Genomic DNA, 22,553 nt, shown 5'->3' with positions numbered 1-22,553 from the left:
GGGAATGGCAAACCACTTCAGTATTCTTGCCTTGAGAACCCCATGAACAGTATGAAAAGGCAAAATGATAGGATACTGAAAGAGGAACTCCCCAGGTCGGTAGGTGCCCAATATGCTACTGGAGATCAGTGGCGAAATAAAGGAGCCAAAGCAAAAACAATACCCAGTTGTGGATGGGACTGGTGATAGAAGCAAGGTCCAATGCTGTAAAGAGCAATAATGCATAGGAACCTGGAATGTTAGGTCCATGAATCAAGGCATTTTGGAAGTGGTCAAACAGGAGATGGCAAGAGTGAACGTCGACATTCTAGGAATCAGTGAACTAAGATGGACTGGAATGGGTGGATTTAACTCAGAATTTAACCATTATATCTACTACTGTGGGTAGGAATCCCTTAGAAGAAATGGAGTAGCCATCATAGTCAACAAAAGAGTCTGAAATGCAGCACTTGGATGCAATCTCAAAAATGACAGAATGATCTCTGTTTGTTTCCAAGGCAAACCATTCAATATCATGGTAATCCAAGCCTAAGCCCCAACCAGTAACACTGGAGAAGCTGAAGTTGAACGGTTCTATGAAGACCTACAAGACCTTCTAGAACTAACACCCCAAAAAGATGTCCTTTTCATTATAGGGGACTGGAATACAAAAGTAGGAAGTCAAGAAACACCTGGCATAACAGGCAAATTTGGCCTTGGAGCACAGAATGAAGCAGGGCAAAGGCTAATAGAGTTCTGCCAAGAGAACGCACTGGTCATAGAAAACACCCTCTTCCAACAACACAAGAGAAGACTCTACACGTGGACATCACCAGATGGTCAACACCGAAATCAGATTGATTATATTCTTTGTAGCCAAAGATGGAGAAGCTCTATACAGTCAGCAAAAACAAGACTGGAAGTGGACTGTGGCTCAGATCATGAACTGCTTATTGCCAAATTCAGACTGAAATTGAAGAAAGTAGGGAAAACCACTAGTCCATTCAGGTATGACCTAAATCAAATCCCTTATGATTATACAGTGGCAGTGAGAAATAGATTTAAGGGACTGGATCTGATAGACAGAGTGCCTGATGAGCTATGCATGGAGGTTTGTGACATTGTACAGGAGACAGGGATCAAGACCATCCCCATGGAAAAGAAATGCAAAAAAACAAAATGGCTGTCTGAGGAGGCCTTACAAATAGCTGTGAAAAGAAGAGAAGCAAAAAGCAAAGGAGAAAAGGAAAGATATTCCCATTTGAATGCAGAGTTCCAAAGAATAGCAAGGAGAGATAAGAAAGCCTTCCTCAGTGATCAGTGCAAAGAAATAGAAGAAAACAACAGAATGGGAAAGACTAGAGATGTGTTCAAGAAAATTAGAGATACCAAAGGAACATTTCATGCAAAGATGGGCTCAATAAAAGACAGAAATGGTATGTACCTAACAGAAGCAGAAGATATTAAGAAGAGGTGGCAAGAATACACAGAAGAACTGTACATAAAGATCTTCACGACTCAGATAATCACGATGGTGTGATCACTCACCTAGAGCCAGACATCCTGGAATATGAAGTCACGTGGGCCTTAGAAAACATCACTATGAACAAAGCTAGTGGAGGTGATGGAATTCCAATTGAACTATTTCAAATCCTCAAAGATGATGTTGTGAAAGTGCTGCACTCAATATGCCAGCAAATTTGGAAAACTCAGCAGTGGCCACAGGACTGGAAAAGATCAGTTTTCATTCCAATCCCAAAGAAAGGCAATGCCAAAGGATGCTCAAACTACTGCACAATTGCACTCATCTCACACGCTAGTAAAATAATGCTCAAAATTCTCCAAGCCAGGCTTCAGCAATATGTGAACAGTGAACTTCCAGATGTTCAAGCTGGTTTTAGAAAAGGCTGAAGAACCAGAGATCAAATTGCCAACATCTGCTGGATCATCGAAAAAGCAAGAGAGTTCCAGAAAAATATCTATTTCTGCTTTATTGTCTATGCCAAAGCCTTTGACTGGATCACAATAAACTGTGGAAAATTCTGAAAGAGTTGGGAATACCAGACCACCTGACCTGCCTCTTGAGAAACCTGTTTGTAGGTCAGGAAGCAACAGTTAGATCCGTACATGGGACAACAGACTGGTTCCAAATAGGGAAAGGAGTACGTCAAGGCTGTATATTGTCACCCTGCTTATTGAAGTTATATGCAGAGTACATCATGAGAAACACTGGGCTGGAGTAAGCACAAGCTGGAATCAAGATTGCCGGGAGAAATATAAATAACCTCAGTTATGCAGATGACACCACCTTTATGGCAGAAAGTGAAGAGGAACTAAAAACGCTCTTGATGCAAGTGAAAGAGGAGAGTGAAAAAGTTGGCTTAAAGCTCAACGTTCAGAAAACTAAGATCATGGCATCTGGTCCCATCACTTCATGGGAAATAGATGGGGAAACAGTGGAAACAGTGGCTGACTTTATTTTTCTGGTCTCCAAAATCACTGCAGATGGTGACTGCAGCCATGAAATTAAAAGATGCTTACTGCTTGGAAGGAAACTTATGACCAACCTAAAGAGCATATTAAAAAGCAGAGACATTACTTTGTCTACAAAGGTCCGTCTAGTCAAGGCTATGGTTTTTCCAGTATTCATGTATGGCTGTGAGAGTTGGACTATAAAGAAAGCTGAGCACCAAAGAATTGATGCTTTTGAATTGTGGTGCTGGAGAAGACTCTTGAGAGTCCTTTGGCATGCACGGAGATCCAACCAGTCCATCCTAAAGGAGATCAGTCCTGTGTGTTCATTGGAAGGACTGATGTTGAAGCTGAAACTCCAATAATTTGGCCACCTCATGTGAAGAGTTGACTCATTTGAAAAGACCCTGATGCTGGGAAGGATAGGGGGCAGGAGGAGAAGGGGACGCCAGAGGATGAGATGGTTGGATGGCATCACCGACTCGATGGACATGGGTTTGGGTAAACTCTGGGAGTTGGTGATGGACAGGGAGGCCTGGTGTTCTACGATTCATGAGGTCGCAAAGAGTTGGACACGACTGAGCGACTGAACTGATCTGAAGATAGAAACAGTAGAGAGGAAGAGCTTGAAATTACAGTACTAATAAAGTGATGTATCTTCAACACATGGCAGAGAATAAGATGCATAGTAGAGATGTGAGGGTTTGCTTTGAGCAAAAGAAGTAGTCATTCTCAACGATAAGGAGTGAGGTTGGGCACAGGGGATCTGACAGTGAGGTGACATGGAAGTTACTGAGATGATTGACAGGAATAATGTCAAGCTTTTGTATAATTACTGAAGAGAATGAAAGAAAATTCTGACCAGGGTTATTGAGAAGAACTTGGTACTCAGTTAAGGTTCAGTTCAGTTCAGTTCAGTTCAGTTGCTCAGTCGTGTCCGACTGTTTGCGACCCCATGGACTGCAGCACGCCAGCCTTCCCTGTCCATCACCAACTCCTGGAGCTTGCTCAAACTCATGTCCATCAAGTCGGTGATGCCATCCAACCATCTCATCCTCTGTTGTCTCCTTCTCCTCCTGCCTTCAGTCTTTCCCAGCATCAGGGTATTTTTCAGTGAGTCAGTTCTTCGCATCAGGTGACCCAAGTATTGGAGTTTCAGCTTCAGCATCAGTCCTTCCAATGAATATTCAGGACTGATTTCCTTTAGGATTGACTGGTTAGATCCCCTTGCAGTCCAGCGGACTCTCAAGAGTCTTCTCCAACACCACAGTTAAGGTTAGTTAAGGTTAGTAAATGTGAATTTTGTAGTGATGCTAAGAAAATCTTTCAAAATTTTGGCCTAACCCTACATTTTAATTTTGAGATTCAAGTTTAAAATCTAGAATTAGTGAGCAATAATGACAAGGATTTGAAAGTTCTATGCTGAAAATTGAGACCTGTATTATTTCACTGTTTTATATTTCTAGCAGTTTGGGTTCATTATCATGCATTTTTGTATTATGTCACTGTAGTTAAAATACCTTCCTTTGCCCCAAACTTATTTAAATGACAAGTATCTGGGCAATAGGATATGCCAAGATAATTGGCACTACTTTAAATTCCTCCTTTAAAAAGAAAATTTGTATTATGAAGAATAATTTGTCTATGTTTTCTATTTACAATTTGACCATGTTTTTGTGATTTCTGCCTAGGTCATTTTTATCTTCAGCTTCTGTTATTTATTTTTATGACAAAAATCACACCCAACATCATCAGTCTTTGTCAGCTCAGGTAAGACTTAGGTTTCTTTGTTACAGATTTCTTATCCTGAATTTTCCTTAAAATATAAATATTATGAAATTACTAGAATGTTATTTCACACATTCAGTGAAATTAAATAACCTGGACTAGGTCTTATTTCTGCCTGGCACAACTCATTGGGTCATGGCCATTCATATTAAAGTACTAAGATAGTGAAAGTAAAAAATACAAGTGAGGCATCTGCAATGTCCATTTAAAAAAGAAGTTAACCATTTTTTTTTTTTTTCCTTTTCTCAGATGGATTGCAGTTATCATGGATATGTTGCAGGTTTTCCAAATTCTCTTGTATCACTCAACATTTGTTCAGGACTCAGGTTGTAGCCTATTTAGAGATACTCCTTTTGCCAGTATTAGATCTTGCTAAACTGTAATATTTATCCTCCAGTACTTTTTCTAGATCTACAGTCACCTTTGTTATTTCAATTTCCTACGGAGTGAACCAGAATTACTGATAAAACAAAGTTAGTCACCGTGGCAGTATCCATTCCAGATGGGAGTCTGCATGTTGATTGTAACAGGCCATTCTGCTTGAGGCTTTGAGCAATCTTGAGTATAGGTAGTGTTGATTGGTTCTCTCCATACTAGTTTTCTCAAATTCTTTATGTTTTTACAGATGTCTTAATTTTCTAGAATGATTGACAATGCAGAATGCCTGAGTCTGACCAATACTTCGGCTCTGCTCACGGTCCTTCTCAGGCAGACAGCACCTTTAACTCAGCCACACAAATGATTTAGAACATGAAGTGTCAGGGGAGACATAGGGATGTCAAAGAGAAGAAAGGAACCTAAACTAAGGAAAAGAGTGCCTATGGCTAAAATGTTGGTTAGAACATCAACACCCTAGGTGGAGGTCTTAACCTATTTAAGCACATAGATGTGTGTAGATGTGCCTACATATTGGCACTTGCCATCTACCTCAACAAGGATTAAGTCATATGCTCCTGCTGAATTTCAGCACCCCCTGAAGGAGTGGAGTTCAGGGTTGAGAGCAGAAATGCGGCTCTCTGTGCTCTGCGAAGACTGGCAGAACAGGACTTCAGGTAGTTAGATATTCTCAAGAGCGGATTGTATGAGCCCAATTCTTGTATTTCCTCGTAGCTAGAAAAGCAAAAAATCCTTCATGGTGATGACTATTTCTTGTGACCAGCAGAAGCTTCATGAAACTAGCAGAAACTTTCTACAAAAAATATGTGCTTGATCGCATGTACTCCACCTTCACAAAAATCACATATAAACTCTCCTTCCCCGCTACCTCTTTGAAACAGTTTGAGCTATCTGAGGTACTATCACCTGGGCTGCAGTCCTCATTTTGCTCCCAAATAAAACTTACCTTGCAGCTCTCTCGTTGAGCATTTTTTTCAAGTTGACAGATGTATGCCACTAAAACTGGGTTCTTTAAGATAATCAAAATATTTCTATTAGAATATTTGTAATAAAAAGCCAGACATATACTGTGTTATTACTGTCCAGTTCTAGAACAATACCTCAAAGAATAAAGAGATAAATAGAAAAACCAAAGTGACTTTAAATGTAAAAAAAAAATTTTTTTGGCCAACATTTCTTATTAGAGTCATAGTTCCAGTAGAATCATTTCAGATTTATTTTGATTATTTTACCATTCAGGGGAACACTGCAGTTTAAAAACATCTCATATGTAGTTGAACCAGTTGAGTCTGTATCAGGATTCATGCATGTGATTTATGAAGAAAAAAATGACATAAGTCCTATCCCTCTGTTACTGGAAAATGACACTTATAGCTATGAAAGCTCACAGTATGAAGTCAGAAAAAGTTCAGAAGTAAGTGTGGACTCTTTGTTTTAATGTATTCTGTGTAATTTTATAAAATGAAAAACACTTTCAGAGCAAAATTTGGTGACTTGTAAATTTTAAGTTTATTTTACTTTTTTGTGATGGCATTTCATGACTTTTCAGTTGAGTGCAGAATGAAATTTTTTGTTATGCTTCTTGTTAGATGAAAGTTTAGCAAAAACTTAGGTAATTGATTTTGGAATCAAAATATGTGAATATTTTATGAATCAAGATATGTGAATATAAGATTAAATAAACCAAAAAGCTAATTTTCATATGTGGACATTTGGATAATTAATGTAAATTCTTCCTTTTCCTAAATTATTCTGGTAATTTGAGTGAATATGTGATCTGAATTTCTAAATGAGTCTTTGTTAAGTGAGAATTCAGAAAAGAATAATAATAGTTTGTGGCTTGCATAAGGTATGTGTAAAGCAAACTGATGAATTCTTCCTCCACAAAAACTTGTAAGTTGCCATAAATAACATTCCTGGCTCTAGTGAATTGTCAGTGATTGTCAAGTTTAGCAGTATTTTTCTAAACCACATGGTTTGTCAAAAGTGGTTTCTAATAATTGATAGCAAAAAATCTGCCCACATGAAAGATTGCTATGAAAAATGATCACAAGGCTAAGGAAAGGAAGGCTTCTCTGGTGGCCCAGTGGTAAAGAATCTGCCTGCCACTGCAAGAGACAAAGGAGACATGGGTTTGATCCATGGGCTGGGAAGATCCCCTGGAGAAGGAAATGGCAACCCACTACAGTATTCCTGTCTGGATAATCCCATGGACAGAGGAGCCTGACAGGCTACAGTCCATGAGGTCACAAAGAGTTGGACACCACTGAATGAGCACACAAGGAAAGGAAAATTTTACATTATAAACTTAATATTTCTAATATCAGCTATTGTAAAAATCAAATTATGCCTGGGTATTATATAGAGCGCTGAATCTCACTGAAAATTCTTATTAACCATAGGCATGTTTTGGACTGGAATTTTCTGAATAGTACCTAAAATTTGTATTTGAAAATCACCTTAATATTTAATCAGTAGCAACATGTCTCTCAGTTTATCTCTGAACATAATTTCAATAGAACGTACATTTTTGGAAATTTCTCAGGACTCATGTTATATGTTTTCCAGAGACCTAGCCATACCAAATTATTCTCCCGATACATTGACATGTATATTGTTGTGGATAAAAATCTGGTAAGTTTTTTCTTTTTTTTTGCATTTATATTTTTAAATGATTTAATAATTGTCTTTAACTTGATTTCAATGATATAATGAAAATTTAAAAACCGTTTTCTGATAAATGTTTATTTTGCTTTTACCATGAATGAATTCTTAAAAATTGTGACTATACCAAGTTTCTGTTAATTCATTTATTTTGTATTATAGGCGCTGTTTATCGCTTTTGTAAAGTGAACTATCTTTTCATTTTTTAAAGCTTGCCCGCTAGTTTTCTTATTTTTTTTCCAGAAGGGCTACATCCTCAATGGAAATGTATATTAGAATTCCTCCAAACTCTCAAACCCCACATACAACAATATTTAATTCCGTCAGCTTAATTGAAGAGTAGTCTACTACAAAACAAATATGCCACTCCTTTTAAGCAAAAGGAGAAAATGAGTTATCTGTTTTGTTCTAGCTAAGTTCTAGGTAAACAAGTTATGTTTTGTTCAACGAAGTTCAAGGTCGATGAAATGACAATTCTCGTAATGAGGAGGCATGACTATACTTCAGGTCTCATATGGGTTTAGGTTTTGAGTTTATACAACATAAGTGGTTAGTAGATTGTAAACTAGAAAGCTACATTTGACCCAGGTTGGTAGGTTTGAGGGCAGCTGATGGAAGCAAGTCATACTTTTCTCTGGAGTAATGCAAGTTCAAGCAGGATTCCTACAGATGAATATCACCCATATATGAGCTCAAAATCCATAAGAGATTTAACCACCATGTCAAGGGTTAGCAGAACAAAAAATCATACATTAGACCCAGAAAACTTATAGATATTAAAATTTTAAGATATACGTTATAAAATATATTTTTTCCCAGAAGGAAGTCACTGATTCTGGAGAGGTAAATATGAGTCAGGGCAGCTGAGCTAACTTTTGGCAGCGGTCACAGAGATTGAAGTGCATGACTCATTAAAGAACTGGAGGATTTTTTAGCATGGCTAAGGTGACCAACACATACACTAAAATCATATTTCTATAAAATTACAAAGCAGTTCAAAGGAGGAGAGCAGAATTTTAAGCACAATTAACATAAGGAAGGCAATAAAGGAAAAGAAAAATGTTGTACATTAAGTATTGCATAAATATGGAACAAATTAAAAGCTAAGATTAAGATAAAATATTTCAAGTAAAATATGTAAATAACTATAGTAGATGTAGAGCGACTAAGTACTGCAGTTAAAATCCAATGTTAAGGACTTCCCTGAAGGTCCAGTGGTTAAGAGTCTACCTGGCAGTGCAGGGGACATGGGTTTGATCCCTGGTCTGGGAAGTTTCCACATGCTTCAGAGCAAACAAGCCCTTGTGTCCCGCAGCTACTGAGCCCACACTTCAGAGCCCGTGAGCTGCAACTGCCGAAGCCCACATGCCTAGAGCCTGTCTCCACAACCAGAGAAGCCACCACAATGTGAAGCCTGTACACTGCAGTGAGAGTGTAGCCTCCACTCACCATAACTAGAGAAAGCCCACACATAGCAACAAAGTCCCAATGCAGCCAATAAATAAATAAATACAATACAATGATAAGCTTTAATTAAAAGAACAGAGTATGATGCAAGACATACATGCACATAAGACACATGCATACATACGTATACCCTCTGCTTGCAACGGACATATCAAAAATAGTATGTATGTCATGAAGGTAGAAGGCTATAAAACTATACCGTAAAAACAAAAATTCTAAAATCAAAGACAAAGTAGACTTTAAGGTAAGTGTAAGTTGTCTCTTGCTGGGTGGCATACCTCTCCAAAATTTAATGGTTTAAACCAGTGATTATTTATTTATTTGATTGGAAGCCCAGAGACCTTTTTGTACTTTTATCAGACCATTTTAGCTAATCTGGTGGCCTTTCATTAATACAGCTATCTTAAAACCTTTGTAGTCATCTTTCTTTCTTTTTTTTTTTATGGGGTTAATTTTTTAAGCCTTTTTTTCCTCACACAGAAAATATTCTTTATTAAGATACAGCTAAAAGGTTTCATGGCATCCGGTCCCATCACTTTATGGCAAATAGATGGGGAAACAGTGGAAACAGTGGCTGACTTTATTTTTTTGGGCTCCAAAATCACTGAAGATGCTGACTGCAGCCATGAAATTAAAGGACACTTACCCCTTGGAAGGAAAGTTATGACCAACCTAGATAGCATATTAAAAGGCAGAGACATTACTTTGTCAACAAAGGTCCGACTAGTCAAGGCTATGGTTTTTCCAGTAGTCATGTATGGCTGTTAGAGTTGGACTATAAAGAAAGTTGAATGCCGAAGAATTGATGCTTTTGAACTGTGGTGTTGGAGAAGACTCTTGAGAGTCCCTTGGACTGCAAGGAGATCCAACCAGTCCATCCTAAAGGAGATCAGTCCTGTGTGTTCATTGGAAGGACTGATGTTGAAGCTGAAACTCCAATACTTTGGCCACCTGATGCGAACAACTGACTCATTTGAAAAGACCCTGATGCTGGGAAAGATTGAGGGCTGGAGGAGAAGGGGAAGCCAGAGGATGAGATGGTTGGATGGCATCACCGACTCAATGGACATGGGTTTGGGTGGACTCCAGGAGTTGGTGATGGACAGGGAGGCCTGGTGTGCTGCGGTTCATGGCGTCACAAAGAGTCGGACGTGACTGAGCAACTGAACTGAAAAAGCTCTCAACAACTTCATTTAAGCAAAATATATGTTGCTATGTGGTTACCTGTAGCAGGTTTGAGAATTGACTGTGATCTTCATGAAGCCCGGTGGGGAGCTTGCAAAAGATCTCTTAGTGCCTTTTTCTTGAAATCGCCCACCAGTGTGAAATTATTCACTTCTCAGTTTCCTAATGAAAGAGTACCGAGTTTATTTTATTTGTTTAGCATAATGTCCTAAGCTTTCATCTATGTTGTAACATGTGGCATTATGTCCTTTTTTAAGGCTGCAAACTGTCCCATTATGTGACTATACAATATTTTCTTTATGCAATCACCTGTTAATGGACTTCTGACTTTCTTCCACTTCTTTGCTATTGTGGGTAACGATGCAAGGAACATGCGTGTGTAAATATCTCTTTGAGATCTTTCTTCTTTAAATGTCTGATAAGATATTTTAGTGAATCTACCACATCTTGGATTTTACTTTATTATGTGGCTTTTGATTACTGATTCAGTCTAATTATTCATTATTGATCTAGTCACATATTTAATATTTTTGTGTATTTCAGTTTTGATTGGTTAGGTTTCTAAGAATTTATCTTTACTGGCTTTTCCAATTAGCATGTATCTATTCATAGCAGTCTCTTATAATCCTTTTTATTTTTGTGATATCCATTGTAATGTCTTTTCATTTTTCATTTTAGTTTTCTGTACCTTCACTTTAAAAAATTTTAATTTTATATTGAAGTATGGTTGATTTTCAATGTTGTATTAGTTTTGGGTGTACAACAAAGTGATTCAGTTATTTATACATGTACATATATCTATTTGTTTTCAGATTCTTATCCTATATAGGTTATTATAAAATACTGAATATACTTCCTTGTGCTACATGGTAGGCCCTTGTTGATTATCTGTTTAAAATATAGTATGTATATGTTAATCTCAACTTCTAATTTATCTCTTCCCATCTTTCCCCTTTGATAGCCATAAGTTTGTTTTCTAAGTCTGTGAGTGTAGTTCTGTTTTTAAAATGAGTTTATTTGCATCTTTTCTTTAGATTCCACACATGTGTAACATTTGTGTTTCTGTCTAACTTAGTTAGTATAATAACCTCTTGGTCTACCCATGTTGCTGCAAATGGCAGTAGTTCAGTCTTTTCATGACTGAGTAATATTCCATTGTATATATGTACCATATCTTCTTTATCCATTCATCTGTTGATGGGCATTTAGATTGCTTCCATGTCTTGACTGTTTGTAAATAGTGCTTCAGTGAACATTATAGTGCATGCATCTTTTTGAATTGGAGGCTTCCCAGGTGGTTCATGGAGAAGGAAGTGACAACCCACTCCAGTACCCTTGCCTGGAAAATCCCATGGATGGAGGAGCCTGGTAGGTTACAATCCACGGGGTCGCAGATTTGAACATGACTGAGCGACTTCACTTTCTTTCTTTCTTTTCAGGTGGTTCAGTGGTAAAAAATTCGCCTGTCAATTTAGGAGATTCAGGTTCCATCCCTGGATCAGGAAGATCCCCTGGAGGAGGAAATGGCAACCCACTCCAGTATTCTTGCCTGGAGAATCCCATGGACAGAGGAGCCTGTTGGGTTACTGTCCACGGGGTCGCAAAGAGTCAGACACTACGGAGCGACTAACATGTCCACTTAATGATGTAAGCAGGTCCCCTTTTCTCTACACCCTCTCCAACATTTATTGTTTACAGACTTTTTGATGGTGGCCATTCTGACTGGTGTGAAGTGATTCCTCATTGTAGTTTTGATTTGCCTTTCTTTAGTATTTAGTGTTGTTTAGCATATTTTCATGTGCCTCTTGGCCATGTGTATGCCTTCTTTGGATGTCTATTTAGATCTCTGCCACCTTTTGATTGTGTTGTTTATTATTTTGATACTGAGCTGTGTGAAGTGTTGGTGTATTTTGGAGATTAACCCCTTGTCAATCCCATCTGCAAAAATGTCCTCCTGCTGTGTGGGCTGTCTTCATTTTGTTGATGGTTTCCTTTGCTGTGCAGAAGTTTTTCATTTTTATTAGGTCACAATTCTTTATTTTTGTTTTTATTTTCATTACTCTCGAAGATAATTTGCTGCAATTTAAGTCAAAGAGTGCTCTGCCTATGGTTTCCTCTAAGAGTCTTATAGTATCTGTATACTATCTTTTACATTTAGGTCCTTAATTCATTTTGAGTTTATTTTTCTCTGTGGTTTTAGTGAGTGTTTAAATTTCATTCTTTTACCTGTGGCTGTCCAGTTTTCTGGATGAAATATTTTTGAAAATGAAATATTAACGTTTCTAAGTGTTGTACTCTTGTTTATTTTTCCTTTTTAGTTTTGTTTGTATTTGCTTTATATATTTATATACTCTGATGTTTTGTGCATAAATACTTATAATTGTTATATATTCTTGATGGATTGATTCTTTTGTCACTGTGGAATGCACTTCTTTGTCTGTGTTACCATTTTTAGTTTAATTTTTATTTCATCTGAAATAAGTTGATTTATCCTTGATTCTTTGTGGTTACCATTAGCTTGGACTTTCTTTTTCCATCCTTTCCCTCTCAGTCTATTTTTGTCTTTAATGCTGAGTTTCTTACTCGCAGCATATTATTGGCTCTTCTTTTTTTTCTGTTCAGTAGTTCTCTGTCTTTTTATTAGAGAATTTACTCCATGTACATTTCAAGTGATTCAGTTCAGTTCAGTTCAGTCGCTCAGTCATGTCCAACTCTTTGCGACCCCATGAATTGCAGCACGCCAGGCCTCTCTGTCCATCACCAACTCCCGGAGTCTACCCAAACCCATGTCCATCGAGTCGGTGATGCCATCCAACCATCTCATCCTCTGTCGTCCCTTTCTCCTCCTGCCCCCAATCCTACCCAGCATTAGGGTCTTTTCCAATGAGTCAACTCTTCTCATGAGGTGGCCAAAGTATTGGAGTATCAGCTTCAACATCAGTCCTTCCAATGAACACCCAACTAATCAAATTTATTGATTAGTAAAGACTTACTACTGCCCTTTTGTTAACTATTTTCTGACTGTTTTGTAGAGGTATCATTTCTCGACTTTTGATCTTGTATTCTTTTGTGATTTGATGACTTTTGGTATCAACTTGCTTTGACCATTTCTGTCATCATTCTTTTGTCTATTATAGCAATTCCCCTACATATGAATGAGTTCCATTCCAAGAGCACATTCACAAGTCCAGGTAGTTCATAAGTCCAACAAAGTTAGCCTAGGTAGTACTGTACTCTAATAGGTTTATAATACTTTTCCCACAAATAATACATAACAAACAAGCACAAAAATAAAACATTTTAAATCTTATACTGGAGTACCTTGAAAAGTATAGTGGTACAGTACAATAGCTGGCATATAAGGGCTGGCATCAAGTAAACAGGCAAGAAGAGTTACTGACTAGAGAAAGAAGAGGTGGTGAAAGATGGTGAGCTGAAGGGTCATCAGCAATAGGAGATGAAGGGCAAGCTGTAGTTTTACTTGTGCCTGATGTGATGGCACAGGTTCTGGTTCTTTGCTGGATTCAACTCTATCTACCTTTTTGTAAAAATGATCCAGTGATGTCTAGGTTCAGTTCAGCTCAGTCTTGTCCAACTTTGTGACCCCATGGACTGCAGCTCTCCAGCCTTCCCAGTCCATTACCAACTCCTGGAGCTTTCTCAAACTCATGTCCATCGAGTCGGTGATGCCATCCAACCATCTCATCCTCTGTCATCCCCTTCTCCTCCTGCCTTCAATCTTTCCCTGCATCAGGGTCTTTTCCAATGAGTCAGTTCTTTGCATCAGGTGGCCAAAGTATCGGAGTTTAAGCTTCAGCATCAGTCTAGGTAGTAGCTTTTTTTTCCTCATCATAGATGATACAGTAGCACTGGATTGCATTCTGAACCGCTGCTGCAGCCTTCATGTACCATTCTATGTTTGGGTCCTGTGTCTCAAAAACTAATGGTGCCTCCTCAAATAAAGAAAATCCCTTACCATCTCCTGCATCATGAATCTCTTTGGTTCTTCCTTCTTCTTCCTCCTGTCTCTCTTCTTCCTTTCTCTGGGCCTCCAATTCTATCTTTTGCCTGACTTCACTCTCCCAGTTATTTTCGCTTTTGTTTCCATAGTTATCACTTAGCACTTCTTAGCATACCAGATACATCACCACTGCTTTTATGCTTGCTTCTGTATATCCTGGGCTTGAAATAAAGATACTGTACTACTATACTCTATACAGTACTGTACGGTAAAGTACACAAAGGCGTAACTTATAGAGGATGCATGCACACGACATTGTACATCAGATATGGGAACTAACAAGGTTATTTTTAATACTTAAAAAAATCTTTTAGGCTAGAGTTGTTAGTGATTATGTACCACCATTGCCACATTAAGGAATGTGATTCTGATTATATATTCACCAGTACCAGTGAGTTTTATGTTACATTCAGATGTTTTTGTATTGTTAATTAGCATCATTTTGTTTCAAAGAATTCCCTTTAGCATATCCTGAAAGTCAGGTCAAGTAATGATGAACTCCTTTGGCTTTTGTTTGTTTAGGAAAGTCTGTATCTGTCTGTCCTTCATTTCTGTAGGTATAATGTTGTCAGTTGACAGTATTCTCCTGGAGTGAAAATTTTTTGTTGAATAATCTGCTGTTAGTCTTATGAGTGTCCCTCATAAGGTGTTATACATATGTGATTTGTTTCTTCCCTCTTATTGCTTTCAGAACTCTCTTTGTCTATGACCTTTGACCATAATGTGTCTTGGTGTACCCTTACCTGGGATCTTTCGAGCCTCCGTGATGTGGATGCCCATTTCCACATGTTTGGGAATTTTCAGTTATTAACTGGTTTAAATATGCTTGTGGTCCATTTTTCTTTTCTTTCTAGTTTCCCATATTGTAGATATTCTTTCCTTTTATTGTTCTCCATTAGTGTCATAAGCTTTCTTTATTCTTTTTCTTTTTCTCTCTGAATGGATAATGCCAAATACCCTGTTTTATAGATAACTGATTTCTTTATTCTGCATGATTGAGTCTGTTGTTGAAACCCTATTGGTTTCTACAGTTCAGTTATTGTATTTTTCAGCCCTAAGATATGCATTTGTTTTATTGTTGTTGATCTCTATTTCTTTGTTGAAAACTTTGTTTGCTCATGTATTGTTTTTCTAATTTTGTTTAGTTGTCTTTGTGTTCTTGTAGTTCACTAAACTTTTTTAAGATGATTTTTCTGAACTCTTTGTCTGACAGTTTACAGATCTCCATTTCACTAGGATCAGTTATTGGAACTTTGTTAATTTCCTTCGGTGGTGTCATGTTTTCCTGAATTTTTTTTTTTTTGATTCTTGATGCCTCACATGATATCTGAGCATTTGAATTAGCTGTCTCTATTCCAGACTTTATAGACTCACGTTGGCAGAGATAGTCCTTCACCATTAAAATTAGTTTGAGGCTTTGGGAGTGTCAGCTGGTAGTGTCTTTGGGTAAATAGAGTTTGCAATAAGAGTCTATTTTGGGGTGAGTCTACTGCCTGAGGGCTGAGGTCATGGGTGGGGTGCTGGCTAAGAACAGTAGTATAGGATTCCTGTCTTAGTTCTCTGTCTAAGTGCGGCTATAGGATGGGCTCCACAGTTGCCTGGATTCTCTAGTCAGGAGTCCTAGATGCTCAGGACTGGGTCTATGCTCAGCAGTAGGCAGGTCTGTGAATTAGCTTCCCTGACCTGGTGTGCCAGTAGAATGAGCCGCATGGCCTCCATGGCTCATGCTAGAGGACCTGAGTCAGACAACACTCTGCACTGAATTCCCTGGTCAGATAAGGCTACCAGTTTTGATCTGCAAAAGCAGAAAGCTATGAGCTGTGTTCTCTGCTCAGTACTCCTATAAGCAGTGTTATGATTTGTGCTACACAGCATCCTGTATACTCAGGTATGGCTCCTGAACTGAAGGCTGTATTCAGAAGTGGGCTGGGCTATGAATTAGTTTCCCTGCCTGGGTGAGGTCCCTATACAGGTTCCAGTTCCAATCAGCCTTTTTTCAGGGGATCAAATTAAGCAGAACTATGCACAATGTTCACTGACCTGGTGGGCATTGTAATTGTGCAGATTTGATAGGAGACTGGATGGGCTCTCTCCTCAAGGACTGTTCTAAACTGGAGTTGTAGGATGTGCTGTGCTGTGTTTAGTGGCTCAGTCGTGTCTGACTCTTTGAGACCTCATGGACTATAGCCCAAAAGGCTCCTTCGTCCATGGACTATAGCCCACCAGGCTCCTCTCTCCATGGGGATTCTCCAGGAAAGAATACTGGAGTGGGTTGCCATGCCCTCCTCCAGCGGATCTTCCCAACCCAGGGATCGAATCCAGGTTTCCTCCATTGCAGGCAGTTTCTTTATCATTTGAGACACCAGGGAAGCCCAGGAATACTGGAGTAGATAGCCTATCCCTTCTTCCTGGCCCAGGATTCACACTGGGGTCTCCTGCATTGCAGGTGGATTCTTTACCAGCTGAGATACGTGGGAAGTTGCAGGATGGGCTACATGGATTCCCAGATCTCCAGTTAGGTTTCCTCATCAGACTGGATGAGGCTGTATTTAACTTCGGGTGGTGGTATAAATGAGTTACTTGCCCAGTTAGGGCTGTAAAACCAGCCCTGGGCTGGAAATTATATTTTTGGATCAAATAAGAAAGACTGTACTCTAAGTTCCCTGGACACTCGGGGCCATTGCCTTGGCTCTGCAGACGAGAGCCACTGGCTGGGCTCTCTGCTCAAGTACTACTGCAATTGGAGCTGCAGGGTGGGCTAGTGAGATTCCTAGAAGCTCTGGTTGGGTTTCTCTGTTGGCAGGGTTGGAGGTTGTTTTCAGCATTAAGCAGATTTGTGGATTAGCTTTTTGCCCAGAGATATTTTATATTTGACATTACATATTATATATCATTAGATATGACATATAGATATTATGTCATTTATGTATAGTTAATATGGCACAAATATTATTTATTATTCCTGTTATATATTTAATTTTATTGAATGAATGTTAAGTTTCTTGACCATGATAATGATATAGTACACAAACAGCAGAAAGTCCTTATTCTTAAGAACTACATGCTGAAGTGTTTTTAGCTTACTGTCATATGTAATTCAACAAAATGAACAATGTGTGCCCAGTTCCACATCCATAGACAGGTAGAGGAAAGTATATAGAAAGAACAAATGGTAGTAAATATTAATAATAGATTAATCTAGGTGAAGGATATATGGATAGTCCTTGAATTTTAAATTTTTTGTAGGTTGGATTTTTTCAGAATAAAAAGTAAGCACTATTTGTCAGAATGAATGAATCCTTAAAATGGGATATGTGGAACAGTGGACTGGTTCAAACGTGGGAAAGGAGTACAAGCCCGTATATCATCACCCTGCTTATTTAACTTCTATGCAAAGTACAGATGCAAAATGCCAGACTGGATGCATCACAAGCTGGAATCAAGATTTCTGGGAGAAATATCAGCAACCTCAAATGCAGATGATACCACTCTAATGGCAGAAAATGAAGAGGATCTAAAGAGCCTCTTGATTAAGGTGAAAGAGGAGAGTGAAAAAGCTGGCTTAGAACTCAACATTCAAAACACTAAGATCATGGCATCCGTTCCCATCATCTCATGGCAAATAGAAGGGGAAAAAGTGGAAAGAGAGACAGGTTTTATTTTCTTGGGCTCCAAAATCACTGTGGACGGTGACTGCAGCCATAAAATTAAAAGACACTTGTTCACTGGAAGGAAACCTAGATAGCATATTAAAAAGCACAAGCATCACTTTGACAACAACAAAGGTCCATGTAGTCAAAGCTATAGTTTTTCTAGTAGTCATGTACAGATGTGAGAGTTGGACCATAAAGAAGGCTGAGCACAGAAGAATTGATACTTTTGAATTGTGGTGTTGGAGAAGACTCTTGAGAGTACTTCAAGGGGATCAAGCCAGTCCATCCTAAAGGAAATCAACTCTGAATATTCATTGGAAGGACTGATGCTGAAGCTGAAGCTCTAATACCTTGGCCATCTGATGGCAAAGAGCTGACTCACTGGAAAAGACCCTGATGCTGGGAAAGATTGAAGGCAAAAGGAAAAGAGAGCAACAGAGTATGAGATGTCTAAATAGCATCACTGACTCAATGGACATATGTTTGAACAAACTCCAGGAGATAGGGAAGGAGAAGGAATCCCAGAGTGCTGCAGTCCATAAGGTAGCAAAGAGTCACTACGGTTTAGTGACTGAGCAACAACAACAAAAATGGGAAAATTTAATTGTATATAAATTATATCTCAATAAATTTGATTTAAAATTTTGAGTTGGGTAACACTAAAAAACACATACTTCAAAAAACTGTATACCAACTTTATCACTATGTCATAAAGAAAGAATGCAATATATGCATTATCAGTTAGCAGAAAGTGGTACTGCCTTATTTATAGAACCATATTCAGCATCTTCCTAGTAAGAGTTATATGCATTTTGGAAAAAAGAACTCTGGTGAACCCTCAAAATTTTTGATTGTCACCTCATAAGCAATTGAGGCCTTTTTTGTCTAGGTGAATCCAGTTGTTCAATATTTAAACTATCTGATGATAAAATACTGAAGGTATAACCTTGAAATCATGTAGAACCTATCTGCTTAAAATATTATCTTATAGCAAAAATCAAAAGGAAATACCATATGGGCATGAACAGGAAAAATAGAAAGCTATAAATCAGCTTCATTTATTACAATAATGGAATGAATTAAATATTTCCATTAATGTGCAAAGAATCTCAGTTTAGATGACATTTGTGAGACAGCTTAAAAGTAGCACTGTTAGGTATAAAATATTTTTTTAAAAGACCAGCAAATGTGTCAAGATTAGCTGTTAAAAAAAGAAAATCCAGATGATATTACTAACAGATAAAGTTTGGGATAGAACAATGTAAGGAGGAGAATGAAAGGAATATTTTATATTGTATGTTACAATTCAAATTAAAGATGAGTTTCTAATAATGAACATTTATTAATGAGTAAATTATGATGAAAGTATACAAACAAAACCTCTGATAGTAATCAGAAGAATCTAAGAAAAACTAAAGAGTGTGTGCCTGTTTGTGTGTGTGTTAGGCTTTAACAGATAGACAGGAAATAAATTTTAACATATAAAGATCAAATTATTTATCAGTTTGCTTTACTAAACACTTACCAACCTTTTTACTTTATGAATGAGTACCGTGCATGCATGCTAAGTTGCTTCAGTCGTGTCCAACTCTTTGTGAGCCCATGGATTGTAGCCCGCCAAGTTCCTCTGTCCGTGGGATTCTCCAGGCAAGAATACTGGAGTGGGCTGCCATGCCCTCCTCCAGGGCATCTTCCCGACCCAGGGATCAAACCTGCATCTCTTGCATCTCCTGCATTGACAGGTGGGTTCTTTACCACTAGCGCTACCTGGGAAGTCTGTTAATGGATACCAAAAACATACACTGAAATGTCTGTAGATTATATATGCGAATATAGACATCTCTTGGTCACAAAGAAAATACCAATAGTTTTGTAAAAGTAAAAACCAATTTGCAAAAACTATCATAATATATTAAAACAATAGGGAATAAAAGAGGTAAGGGAAAATTAATACAACTTAAAAATTAAATACAATTTTGAGTAATTTTTCAAGGCAAAAAAGAAAAACTATAGTTATTAGCTATTTAATGTTATGGGCTTCCCTAGTGTTCAGACAGTAATCTGCCTGCAATGCAGGAGACCCAAGTTCGATCCCTGGGTTAGGAATATCTCCTGGAGAAGGAAAGAAGAATACTCACTCCAGTATTCTTGCCTGCAGAATCCTGTGGACAGACAAACCTGCTGGACTACAGTCCATGGGGTCTCAGAGTCGGACACGACTGAAGCGACTTAGCACATATTTTAAAAATTTGGAGGATATGTATTAATCGAAAGAGGCTAAGTTGTGCTATGGTAAAAAAATATCCTCCAAATCTTAATGGTTAACCATAGTTTAATTTTCATTCATTCAATCCGTTTCAACCATGCTCCTGGCTGACTCTCCAGGGCAGTAGTTTTCCATGTGTTGGCTCAGTACTAGAGAATGCTTAGATATTTTGGCATTTCTAGATTGACTGTTTCTTTTCCAATTGCCAAACTCATAGAAGTGCCAATTAGAGAGATGTGAGCTACATTAAGAAAATGCTTCTCGGAAGTGGCATGAATCACTTTTGCCCTCACTGTGTTGGCCAAAGTGAATCAGCTGGCTGTGCTTGTCTTTAAAAGAAGCGTTCTTGAATTAGATACTACACTTGATCTTAGCCAAAATGAACATGAAATTGGACAAACTTTGGAAGATGGTGAGGGACAGGTAAGCCTGGTGTGCTGCAGTCCATGGGGTTGCAAAGAGGTGGACGTGACTGGGCGACTGAACAACAGCTTGAGTTAAAAGAGAACTGAATATTTGTAAACAAGGATAATGCCCGTTGCAGAGGACAGCATCAAAGCTAAACAGTGAGGAAGTTCATATTCTTAAATCGTTTCTATTAGAAAAATAAGAATGAAAAAATTTGAATGAAGCTTTCAATTTAAAGTTTTAAAAATGTAAAACAAGAGAAATATAAGAACAGGTAATAATTTAAAAAGAAAGCATAAGCTGATAAACAGAAACTTAAAATGGATAAGTAGATTCACAAGTTGATTTGTTGAAAAGATGAATAGGCAGAAAATGTAATTAAGCGAAAAGACAGAAAACATGTTATGGTATTAAAAAGAATTAAGACGGTATAACTGTGGCCTTGGGGGAGATTAAAACAAACAAATGCAAATTTCACAAATTCTCCAATGGAGATAAGAATTTAAATCTTCATATTGTACATCCTGATAGTTCAGATGGTAAAGAATCCGCCTGCAATGCAGGAGACCCCTTTTCAATTCCTGGGTCGGGTTGATACGCTGGAGAAGGGATCGATACCTGCTCCAGTATTCTTGGGCTTCCCTTGTGGCTCAGCTGGTAAAGAATCCACCTGCAGTGTGGGAGACGTGGGTTTGATCCCTGGATTGGGAAGATCCCCTGGAGAAGGGAAAGACTACCCACTCCAGTATTCTGGCCTGGAGAATTCCATGGACTGTATAGCCCATGGCGTTGTGATAGCTTATGGTGATATCGGATTTGTGATCTCCAAAGGAGATTTAGCTTCGGGACCAGGGACCAAGCTTGATCACTCAAGAGCTTTTGCGTAGCAGAGTTTTATTAAAGTGAAAAAGGGACAGAGAACACTTCTGACACAGACATCAGAAGGGGGATGGAGAGTGCCCCCCTCACTAGTGCTAACAGTTATATACTTTTTAAATTAGTTGTTACAATAAATCAAAAGAATGTCTCAAGGTTGTAAAGATCTTACTAGAAGCACTCCCCCAATTTACATTTTAAGATAATAGGACTAGCCAGAAGGTTTTCAGGAAAGAGGAACTGTCCTCAAGCAGGATACATTGTTGTTATATAATCCTTAGTAGGGAGTTTAAACTGAGTTGTTTGTTGTGTAATCATCAGGCTTAAAGAAAAAAATGTTTTATGTGTCTAAGACTAAGGAATGTAGAGAAAAAAAGATGTTTGTCCTTTCCTCCTCCTTGAGAATTCCAGACCCCATCTCCTCCTCAGGGACCCCCGACTTCTTATCAACCAGCCTAGGAATTGACTCTCAGTCACAGAGGTGGACACGACTGAGCGATTTTCACTTTCACTTCACTTTCGTTGTACATCTTAACACAGTCAAACCCAGGTGGTGCTAGGGGTAAAGACCCCACCTGCCAATACAGGAGACATCAGAGACGCAGGTTCGATCCGTCGGTTGGGGAGATCTAGAGGAGGGTACTGGCAACCCAATCTAGTTTTCTTGCTTGGAGAATCCCATGGACTGAGGAGGCTGGAGGGCTGCAGTCCATAGGGTTGCAAAGAGTCAGACACAATGAAGCAACTTAGCATGCATGCATGCATATGTCAATTATATTTCAAAAAATGAAAATATAAAGAATTTGAATGGATCAATTGCCAGTGTTAAATATAGATAATTTTAAAGGATAGTTTTTAAAAAATGTTTTAGGAAAATATAATTCATAAGCTAATATAATTCTAGAGTGTAGAAACAACAAGCAACTTAATTTTAGGTAGTGCTTTAATATATAGTAAGCAACATTCACTTGCTCAATTCTGATAAAGTATGCGTGCATACACACATGACCCATAGGCCATCTTTCTGAAAGCTACAAACTTCTAAACTAAATATTATATTAATTTTGCTAGTATATTAATAAAATGTAATGTTTTATTCAAGGAATATAATGATGGCTTAATATTAAGTAATAATGAAGTGTATTGCATCAATACATCAGAAGACAAAAATGATTACTATTTTGGTATGCTTCAGAAAGGCTTTGTATAAAAATTCAACTTTATTTTTAATAAGTTTTATAAATGGGGATATTTATAAGTGTTTTTCCACATAATCTGAAATATCCATCTTAAACTGGACACCATTTAATGATGAAATATTTGAGGTTTTCGGTGAAAAATCATGAGCAAAGCTCACATTTCTGATATCACCATTGTT

General features: G+C 38.1%; 1 protein-coding gene across 5 annotated transcripts in view; it reads left to right on the top strand.

The window, feature by feature from the left end:
* Nucleotides 1–22,553, top strand: part of ADAM32 (ADAM metallopeptidase domain 32) — a 252,915-nt gene that overhangs the window by 152,833 nt on the left and 77,529 nt on the right. For 3 of the 5 annotated variants that reach the window (XR_014063396.1, XM_081524007.1, XM_081524009.1), the window contains exons 24-27: nt 4,143–4,221; nt 4,489–4,565; nt 5,875–6,049; nt 7,204–7,269. Coding sequence is in view for 4 of the 5 variants with exons in the window: in XM_081524007.1 (XP_081380133.1) it covers nt 4,143–4,221; nt 4,489–4,565; nt 5,875–6,049; nt 7,204–7,269 (397 nt within the window). In the remaining variant the exon portion in view is untranslated. Of the gene's footprint in view, nt 1–4,142; nt 4,222–4,488; nt 4,569–5,874; nt 6,050–7,203; nt 7,270–22,553 lie in introns of all 5 variants that reach the window. The other 2 variants (XM_081524006.1, XM_081524005.1) reach the window with 1 other exon arrangement.

Source organism: Giraffa tippelskirchi, chromosome 8, assembly GCF_054371585.1.
Source record: "Giraffa tippelskirchi isolate mGirTip1 chromosome 8, T2T-mGirTip1v1.2.pri, whole genome shotgun sequence".
Taxonomy (NCBI): domain Eukaryota; kingdom Metazoa; phylum Chordata; class Mammalia; order Artiodactyla; family Giraffidae; genus Giraffa; species Giraffa tippelskirchi.
The sequence above is the reverse complement of the archived record's forward strand: the minus strand, read 5'-3'. Positions and strand labels throughout refer to the sequence as shown.